General features: G+C 30.3%; 1 protein-coding gene across 1 annotated transcript; it reads right to left on the reverse strand.

Moving 5' to 3' along the window:
• Positions 1-3,394: 3,394 nt before the first annotated feature.
• Positions 3,395-4,681, reverse strand: LOC105950309 (Putative membrane lipoprotein). Its single transcript, XM_088818757.1, has 3 exons — positions 4,574-4,681; positions 4,306-4,438; positions 3,395-3,687 (listed from the first exon to the last, which is right to left on the reverse strand). Exons 1-2 carry the CDS (start codon positions 4,639-4,641, stop codon positions 4,312-4,314), a joined length of 195 nt encoding a protein of 64 aa, XP_088674883.1. The 5' UTR covers positions 4,642-4,681; the 3' UTR covers positions 3,395-3,687; positions 4,306-4,311.
• Positions 4,682-11,072: the final 6,391 nt, after the last annotated feature.

Consider the following 11,072-nt stretch of genomic DNA (forward strand, 5'->3'; position numbering starts at 1 on the left):
TATCACGGTAAAGTATCGTCATCCTATTCCTAGACTAGATGATATGTTAGATGAATTGCATGGGTCTTGCGTGTTCTCTAAAATTGATCTTAAGAGTGGTTATCATCAAATTAGAATGAAAGAAGGTGATGAGTGGAAAACTGCATTTAAAACAAAATATGGCTTGTACGAATGGTTGGTTATGCCTTTTGGGCTTACTAATGCACCTAGTACTTTTATGAGGCTCATGAACCATGTTTTACGTGCATTCCTTGGTAAATTTGTAGTTGTGTATTTTGATGATATTCTAATTTACAGCAAAAACCTTGATGATCACGTTGAACACCTAGCACTTGTTTTAAAGGTTTTAAGGAAAGAAAGGTTGTTTGCTAATCTTAAGAAATGTACTTTCTGTACGGACAAACTTGTGTTTCTTGGTTATGTTGTTAGTGCTAAAGGTATAGAGGTTGATGAGGAAAAGGTGATGGCGATTCGAGATTGGCCAACGCCTACATCGGTAACTCAAGTAAGGAGCTTTCATGGCTTAGCTGGATTTTATAGGCGCTTTGTTCGAGATTTCAGCAGCATAGCAGCACCTCTTACAACAGTTATCAAAAAGAACGTTCCATTCAAGTGGGGAGAGGAGCAAGAAAGAGCATTTCAACTCATCAAGGATAAATTGACGAATGCACCATTACTTGTTTTGCCTAACTTCACTAAAATGTTTGAAATTGAGTGTGATGCATCATGTATAGGTATTGGCGGTGTACTAATGCAAGAAGGAAGACCAATTGCATACTTTAGTGAAAAATTAAGTGGGGCAGCTTTAAACTATCCTACATATGACAAGGAATTGTATGCATTGGTTCGAACTCTAGAGACGTGGCAGCACTACCTGTGGGCAAAAGAGTTTGTGATTCATAGCGATCATGAATCCTTGAAGCATCTAAAGGGACAATATAAATTGAGCAAGCGTCATGCCAAGTGGGTGGAATTCATCGAAACTTTTCCTTATGTTATCAAATACAAGCAAGGTAAGGAGAACATAGTTGCTGATGCATTGTCACGAAGGTATGTTTTGCTTTCAACACTTAGTACTAAGTTGCTTGGATTTGAGTATATTAAGGACTTGTATGCAACTGATTCTGATTTTGGTGATTATTTTAAAAATTGCACTAATGGGGCATACGGGAAGTTCTATTTGCATGATGGTTTTTTATTTCGGGAGAACAAGTTATGTGTGCCACATTCATCTTTGCGTGAATTACTTGTTCGGGAATCACATAGTGGTGGTTTGATGGGGCACTTTGGGGTGGCTAAGACTTTAGGTGTGTTGCATGAGCATTTCTTTTGGCCACGCATGAAACATGATGTAGAGAAAATTTGTGCAAGATGCATTAGTTGCAAGCAAGCCAAATCTAGGCTTCAACCACATGGTTTGTACACTCCCTTGCCTATTCCAAATGCACCTTGGGTTGATATCTCTATGGATTTTGTTTTGGGTTTACCTAGGACAAAGAGGGGGAGAGACTCAGTTTTTGTGGTTGTTGATAGGTTCTCTAAAATGGCTCACTTTATTGCATGCCATAAAACTGATGATGAATCACATGTAGCGAATTTATTTTTTTGTGAGATTGTTAGGTTACATGGCATGCCAAGGACTATTGTTTCTGATAGAGATGCAAGGTTTTTAAGTTACTTTTGGAAGACTTTGTGGGGTAAGTTAGGAACTAAATTGTTGTTCTCTACTACATGTCACCCACAAACTGATGGTCAAACGGAAGTAGTGAATAGGACTTTGTCTACTTTATTGCGTGCAATTATACAAAAAAACTTGAAAACCTGGGAAGATTGTTTACCGCATGTTGAATTTGCTTATAATCGCTGTGTTCATTCTGCAACTAAGTTTTCACCATTTGAGATTGTTTATGGTTTTAATCCTTTGACTCCTTTGGATTTAACCCCTTTACCTTTGGGTGAGCGTGTTAACTTAGATGGCGAAAAAAAAGCAGATTTCGTAAAACAACTTCATGAGAAGGCAAGGCAACATATAGAGCAACGGACTGAGCAATATGTCAAGCAAGCTAATAAGGGACGCAAGAAAGTTGTTTTCGAACCAGGAGATTGGGTGTGGCTACATATGAGAAAGGATCGGTTTCTACAACAAAGAAGATCTAAACTTCTTCCAAGGGGTGATGGACCATTTCAAGTGGTGGAACGTATCAATGACAATGCCTACAAACTTGAACTACCTGGTGAGTATGGTGTTAGTAATAGCTTTAATGTTTCTGACTTATCTCCATTTGATGTAGGTGATGCAGATTTGAGGACAAATCTTTCTCAAGAAGGGGAGAATGATGCAAATGGAACCATAAGAGACGAAGTCCACCAAGAGCCACTAAGCTTGCCAAGCGGACCAATCACAAGGCTTAGAGCCAAGCGTTTCAAGGAAGCATTATATGAGCTGATTCAAGAAGAAGTTGAGATGGCAAATAATTGGAGGCCCAACATGAGTTCAAATCCATGTACAAGCCCATTCACAATTCAAATGGACCCAAATCAGATTGAAGGGAAGTCAATCACAAAGATATCAGTTATGGAAGGGTCTAATTGAAGTAATCACGTTTTCAAGGCTTTGGAGAGTCTTTCACTTGTGCAATTTCAGCCTTAGAATATCAATATTCTGATTTAGATGTTTCCTTAATTTACAATCAATAATTATCAATTAGATTGGCTGATTTGTGGCTAATTTGATTAGATAGATAGTAATTCCTTGTTCTTAGTTTATTTCCATAGATTAGAGAATATTGAACCCTATATAAAAGGTGCTAAGTTGTATGTTTCAGCAATCAATTCAGAAATCATTTTGTGAGGCAATAATATTCTTCTTTCTATCTTGAAAGAGCTTTTGAACTTATCAAGTTATCTTGTGGCGTTCAAACAATCAGACTTCTCATCAAGATTCTTGAATCCATCTTGAACTCTTGGTGTGGCGTCTTCGTATCCATTGTAATCTTGGTTCGTGATTTACTAATCATTGGGTCAAGGTTCGACAAACTTGTTTCTTTGGGGGGTCTTGGGGTTCCAAAACCATATATTGTTATTGGGTTTCGTCACATGTTGACGTAGTTCATATCAACTTTGATGAATGAGGTACCAAGAAGTGACGTCTTCACTTGTTCGTTAAATTCCATTAAGATCCATGCTCTCTTAGAATGAGGTTGCCTATTTTAACACCGAGAACAAATGTGTGCGCACACATACTCTTTCAACACCTAAACGTTTATAATGGTGGATATTTAACATTCAGAAAGAATGTCAAATGTATATTTTCTTTTAATCTATTTTAACTATCATCATCAGAAAGTGAAATAAATCAATAATAATTAATTATCTTATCACAAGACAACGGATCTTCATATAAAGAGGAAAATTGCCTGCGTAAAACTAGTTTTAGTGGCAGAGTTACAATCAAACATATCATTGTTCACAATAGCATAAAATTCAGCATAGTTTGACAAAATGCATTTAACAATTCTTAGCCAACAGTAAACGAAGCATAAGATAAGCATGCTTAAAATGCGCATTACAGGTGAAGCTTTGGAGCAAGTCTTGAGTACCTTTGCAGCAGAAACTAACTAGCATTCAAGAACAGATCACGGATCCCCATTCTTCCAGTTCACTAGATATAGCCCCGTCGCCGGACATCTGCCAATTCATATATATAAATATTATAACTTATTTTCCGAATTTAATTTGTGAAGAACGATCAATCAAAGTTAAAAGCTCACTAATTGGACAAGACTAGCCAGTATTTCTTTGAAACCCTTTCTACAACTAAGAAATCCGCAATTTAGGTTTCATGTCTGATCTGAAAATTTAATACATCTTAGGTTCTTCGGTTTCTCCTTGTAAGACAAGATTAAAAAGCGGGACCTTGATCAATTACAAGTTTGAATTTTCAGCATCCGAGAATTAGTTTGACTATCACCTTCTTCGTTTATTATTAAGAACCACTTCTAAATCTTGAGCTCCTTCTAGTTGTTATCAATCCTACAACAAAGTAATCCCTACAGAACTGATTTTAGAAGAATTAACTGTGAAAATCTTAACCTAAATCTGCAGTATCCCAATTCAATTCAATTCAATTCAATTCAATGCTGATGAATATATTTGGCAACCAAAAAATGATATATTTCGAGAAATTATGGATAAATGCAAACACAATGCTAGTCCGAGAAACTCTACAGAAAACAGAGATAAACATACACATGTATTTAAATGAAAATAGAAAATAAGGAAGACTAATTAAGTTGTGATCAATACCGAAAATTAGGGCTTTTCCGGAGGCGGAGGAGGTTCGGTGGAAGCGGCGGGAGCAGAAGTGGGGCGGCGAAGGGTATCAATCAAATCACCGAGCTCCTTGCGCGATGATTCTCTGCCGAACATGAAACCGTACCTGGTATCAAACACAAACCCAACTACAATATTGATATCACATATAAAGATGAGAGATTACAAAATTTATTAGAGATTAGAAAATCGTCGGTGGAGAGAGAACTAAAAATTAGCAGAAGGGAGGAGGAAAAAATACCAAAAGGAGACGGCGGAGAAGACGCCGGCGGTGGCTACCGTCTGTATGAGAGTGAAGCTCTTCTGCATTTTCTATTTTATTATTAAGCCCGTAAAGAATCACTTCCTAGTACCATTTGTATGTTAATATCAAAAAAAAAAAAAATGAATTATTGGGGGCGACTATATACAATAGTAAAATTTACTTGGGCGAGTTTAAATTAAATTTTGTGATTATTAGTGAAAACACTCAATATATTTAGTTATATTAGGATGGATATAATGTCATTTAGCATATTAGTGAAAATCCCTTCATTGTATATTTTAATTTACCATGAATCGGAATTTTAGGGATATTTTTATATCTTATATATAAAAGAAAGAAACGCTATGGCAACCCTAAGAAACCCTAATGTCATATTTCTAATTTTTTTTCAATTTCTATCAAATTTTTATCTCCTTAATATTATTTTAAATACTATTTTCGAATTTTATCATATTTGTATCCCCTAAGTATTATTTAAATATTATTTTTTATTTTTATCAGATTTTTGTCTACTAAATATTATTTTTTATTTTTATCTCCTCAATATTATTATAAATAATATTTTTTAATTTTATCCAATTTATATCTCCTAACTATAATTTTAAATATAATTTTCAACTTTTAGCAGATTTTTATCTCCTAAATATTATTTTCGAATTTTATCAAATTTATATCTCCTAAATAATATTTTAAATATTTTTTTCGAGTTTTATCATGTTTTTATTAGTTTTTTATCTCCTAAATATTATTTTCGTTTTTTATCAGATTATTGTCTCCTAAATATTATTTTCGATTTTTATCTCCTAAATATTATTTTAAATAATAATTTTGATTTTGATCATATTTTATCTCCTAAATATTATTCTAATTATTATTTTCATATTTTATCAACTATCTCATTAACATTATTTGAAATATTATTTTCGATTTTTATCAAATTTTTATCTCCTAACTATTATTTAAAATTTGATTTTCGATTTTTATCAGATCCTAAATATTATTTTCGAATTTTATCAAATTTATATCTCCTAAATAATATTTTAAATATTTTTTTTCGAGTTTTATCATGTTTTTATTAGTTTTTTATTTCCTAAATATTATTTTCGTTTTTTATCAGATTATTGTCTCCTAAATTTTTTATCTCCTAGATATCTTATATATAAAAGAAAGAAACGTTATGGCAACCCTAAGAAACCCAAATGTCATATTTGTAATTTTTTTTTCAATTTTTATCAAATTTTTATCTCCTTAATACTATTTTAAATACTATTTTCGAATTTTATCATATTTGTATCCCCTAAGTATTATTTAAATATTATTTTTTATTTTTATCAGATTTTTGTCTCCTAAATATTATTTTTTATTTTTATCTCCTAAATATTATTTTAAATAATATTTTTTAATTTTATCCAATTTATATCTCCTAACTATAATTTTAAATATAATTTTCAAGTTTTAGCAGATTTTTATCTCCTAAATATTATTTTCGAATTTTATCAAATTTATATCTCCTAACTAATATTTTAAATATTTTTTTCGAGTTTTATCATGTTTTTATTAGTTTTTTATCTCCTAAATATTATTTTTGTTTTTTATGAGATTATTGTCTCCTAAATATTATTTTCGATTTTTATCTCCTATATATTAATTATTTTAAATAATAACTTAGATTTTAATCATATTTTATCTCCTAAATATTATTCTAATTATTATTTTCATATTTTATCAACTTTTATCTCATTAACATTATTTGAAATATTATTTTCGATTTTTATCAAATTTTTATCTCCTAACTATTATTTGAAATTTTATTTTCGATTTTTATCAGATTTTTTTCTCCTAAATATTATTTTTTGTTTTTTTTTTATCAAATTTTTATCTCCTAAATATTATTTTAAATATTATTATCGATTTTCATCAAATTATCCTAGATATTATTTATAATAATCTAATTTTCAATTTTTACAGAAAAGGGTAAATAAATCTGATTTTCATCCCTAGCGGATTTTGTGACATCGTTTTACAGAATGTCTGCAATATTTGAATTTTATTTCTTCCATACCTAAGGCTTCTTCTTTTGGTAACCCGACTTTAGATTTTGTTTCTTATCTTCTTCTTCATCCTATTGACTGTGTGAGAATTAGTTTACATATTTTTCCATCATGGTTTATAGGTAATTTCATTTTGTTAAATTATGTGTTTCATTAATTTATACCAAAGTTTTCAAATTTTATGTATAACAATTATTTCATTTTATATGTTATTGGACATGTTATTGAAAGGGATGATTTGAGAGAATTAACCAAAAATGGGCGGAGCCACAAGCTATTGGAAGTCGACCTTCAAGACTTATTGTTTGTTTGCGATATTTAATTTATTGTTTATATTTAATTTTGGTTTCTTAATTTTTCAATTGTTAATTCCAGTGGCAAAATAGCCTTAAAATGAGGCAGTGGAGAAGGGCTTAGTTCCGATGCAAGATGTATAGATGCCCTTTTACGATGGTTGCAAGACTAAACCTAATGTCATATTTGTAATTTTTTTTCAATTTTTATCAAATTTTTATCTCCTTAATATTATTTTAAATATTATTTTCGAATTTTATCATATTTGTATCCTAATATTATTTTAAATATTATTTTTTATTTTTATCAGATTTTTGTCTCCTAAATATTATTTTTTTATTTTTATCAAATTTTTATCTCCTAAATATTATTATAAATCATATTTTTTTAATTTTATCAAATTTATATCTCATAAATATAATTTTAATATAATTTTTAACTTTTTTCTGAGACACCTAACTTAATCAAACTATTAATTGGAAAGGATCTTATATGCGCTAAAGATTATTTATGTAGAAACATACCTAAACATACAGAAAAGGGTAAATAAATCTGATTTTCATCCCTAGCGGATTTTGTGACATCGTTTTACAGAATGTCTGCAACATTTGAATTTTATTTCTTCCCTACCTAAGGCTTCTTCTTTTGGTAACCCGAGTTTAGATTTTGTTTCTTATCTTCTTCTTCATCCTATTGACTGTGTGGCAATTAGTTTACATCTTTTTCCATCATGGCTTATAGGTAATTTCATTTTGTTAAATTATGTGTTTCATTAATTTATACCAAAGTTTTCAAATTTTATGTATAACAATTATTTCATTTTATATGTTATTGGACATGTTATTAAAAGGGATGATTTGAGAAAATTAACCAAAAATGGGCGGAGCCACAAGCTATTGGAAGTCGACCTTCAAGACTTATTGTTTGTATGCGATATTTAATTTATTGTTTGTATTTATTTTTTATTCTTAATTTTCCAATTGTTAATTCCAGTGGCAAAACAACCTTAAAATGAGGCAGTGGAGAAGGGCTTAGTTCCGATGCAAGATGTATAGATGGTCTTTTACGATGGTATGTTGTCGATAGTTTAGTTTTGATTATGTTAACTTAGTTATTAAATCTAATTACTTTCAAGCTCAACATGAAAGACATAATTGATGATTTTTTTCCTGGTTTAAATTTTCAATCTACTGGTATTAGCTGATTCAATTCATTTAGAAAATTATTCAACATTAAAGTTATGTCCTTTTTTTTTGTGTGTAGTATACTTAACAATGTTCCAGTATAATAGAATTTTGATCATGCGATACATCAAACGTTTGTTTATATTCTTACAACATCAAAACAATGCAATTTGTTGTGCCGTGCATCGCACGGGTACAATTACTAGTATATATAAAAGAAAGAAAGGTTGGGCAACCCTAACAAACCATAATGGTGAATATGTAATTATTTATTTTTAATATATTTCAAGAAAACTAATGTTATATATAATATGAATAATACTACGTTATTAAATTTTACTTTGTACTTTATTTTCTTATTATGTATTAAATTGATTATTTTTTTCTCTTTTCAAAGTTAATTAATAAAACATGTAAGCTTAGAATTTTGGTAGGGTACCGGACGACGACGTCGTTTTACGGGTGTGGCTAATGGGCTAATTACATCTGATGGTCCTTGTGCGGATTTGGGCTGGGAATTTGAAGTAATGGGCCCACTTCATTATCCAGGCCTCCAATATATTGTAGGCTACACAGTACATACACAAATATTCTTAGGCTTTTCAACTTTTAATTTGGTCCCGGCTGATATCCAGGTTTGTGCTACTGTAAATTACAGAATAAAATGTTCTCTCAAGCTTTCCAACTTTTAAAAGAAAAAGAATAAAAACTTAATTGTGGATTGAATAACAAATATTTGTATTTTATGTTCATAAATGAATTCCTCCTCCCTCAGCATATAATAAATACATCTTTTCCAAAAGTTATTCCCAAATCGATCTCAACACAACATTCCTCCCTAACTTACATACATATTTAATTGTAATTTCATGAGTTGTTTGGAATGAACCGGATTTAATTTATATACTTTGATCTAAACTAGTAAAAATATCTAAAAATGTGGTTCATTATATTGAAAAGTAAATTAAAATTGCAAGTTGGCCGGGTAGTAAAAAAACAAAAAAACTTTGAAGTAGCAAGAACCATATTCCAAACAATAATATAGTAAAGCACGAGCACCAATTGGATATTACAACAAGTTGCTATAAAAGTACAGTACCAGATTCCTCCGTGTGATGATGGAAAACACTGCATATCCCACGAGGCCACTATTATTATTATCAATATACAAGGGGAATACGATGCTACACCCGTTGATTTTCACCGGGCGGCTCTTTTCTTGACATGTGTCCTTTTTTATTTATTTTATAATTATATTTCTAAAATTCATTGGGCCATAACTGAACCTGTAGTGGGAATCTTATTAATATGAGTGCCTGGTTATATTCACCAGGTGTAGCATCGAATTTCCCTAGCTACATCGTCCTCCTCCTACATATATGCACTTGGAATTATAAGTAATAACATGTTGGAATTATATGCACTTGAACCACATTTTTAGATATTCTTACTAGTTTAGATCAAAGTATATAAAAATAAATCCGGTTCATTCCAAACAACTCATGACATTATATATATATATATATATATATATATATATATATATATATATATATATATATATATATATATATATATATATATATATATATACATTGAGAATGAATAAGATGATACAGAGCTTTTGATAAGCAATTCATCTCCCTCTCTCTCAGTGCATTTGATCTCCCTTTGTTACTTTATATTTTCACTCAAAAGTATATATATTGCATGCTCATATATTAAAAATTTTATTTATCATAATTATCTCAAAGGCAAAATTACAAAACAAAAAGATGATCATGGTGTCTGAATTAAGCAACAAAGCTGGCCCGGTTTCATCAGTCTTGTTTTGACAGGCGGCATGTATTGTCATGCCATGTCATGTCCCATCATAATATTATATTATATTTTATTTAATTAAATTAAAACAATACAAATTGCAGGGATCAAGAACAGATGAGACCAAATCCCACGGGATGCAAATGTAATAAATATTAGATCATGATTATCATTTATCAGGCGAGCTGCTGTTTCACACCGCGCAGTGCACGAGAGAGAGAGAGAAATGCATGTATGGAGATTTCGCAGCGGTGTGCTTTAATTTGAGGATTCTTTTTAAGTTTTGAGCTTTAATATATGTGAAACAATATAAATATAAATTTTATTTAACTCATCCCTCTCATAATAACTTCGGATTCAATTAACAATATAACAACACTGTAGTCTGTACTTCGCTTCTTTAAAATTTTATATTCTTGTCGGGGAGGAAAGAACGAAAAAGAAAATGTAATATATATATATATATATATATATATATATATATATATATATATATATATATATATATATATATATATATATATATATATATACACGTGGACTCCACTTTATCGAAAATGACTTTACAAAAGCTAAAATAATACAAGTATCAATGGAAAGAAGAATCTCAACAAGTGGGTATATAAATATATAATATATATATATCTATATATAGAGAGTACATTTCCGTTTATAACTCATCCTCTTTGAGTTCTAGGTTTTTCGTCATCCAAAACCAAAACTAGCGACATATATATAAATATATATATATATATATATATATATATATATATATATATATATAAATAATAAATATATACGTACAAGAGTGTAAAAGTGACGCAAGTCATCGTCCCCTCCAATATTAACAGTAGGACGGGTAGAAACTTGTGAAGGTTTCAACGTACTCCCATTAACAACTTTCTTACCACCCTTTATTATTACTTGTATGTCCGTTGTTTGAGTGAACGGATCCAATATGTCCGCCACAGCATGATGATTAAACATGAAATTAATTTTTTTTTTCTCTTTCCTTTTCCTAGTCTAATATATATAAGAGAAAAAAAAAATTAATTTCATGTTTAATCATCATGCTGTGGCGGACATATTGGATCCGTTCACTCAAACAACGGACATACAAGTAAT

Source organism: Erythranthe guttata, chromosome 5 (genome assembly GCF_056151865.1).
Source record: "Erythranthe guttata isolate IM_541 chromosome 5, IM_541, whole genome shotgun sequence".
Lineage (NCBI taxonomy): Eukaryota > Viridiplantae > Streptophyta > Magnoliopsida > Lamiales > Phrymaceae > Erythranthe > Erythranthe guttata.

Coding starts and splice junctions, on each gene's coding strand:
- LOC105950309 (XM_088818757.1), bottom strand. CDS start 4,641: ATGCAGAAGAGCTTCACTCTCATACAGACGGTAGCCACCGCCGGCGTC. Junction 4,439..4,573: donor TTCTCCGCCGTCTCCTTTTG/GTATTTTTTCCT, acceptor GTTTGATACCAG/GTACGGTTTCATGTTCGGCA.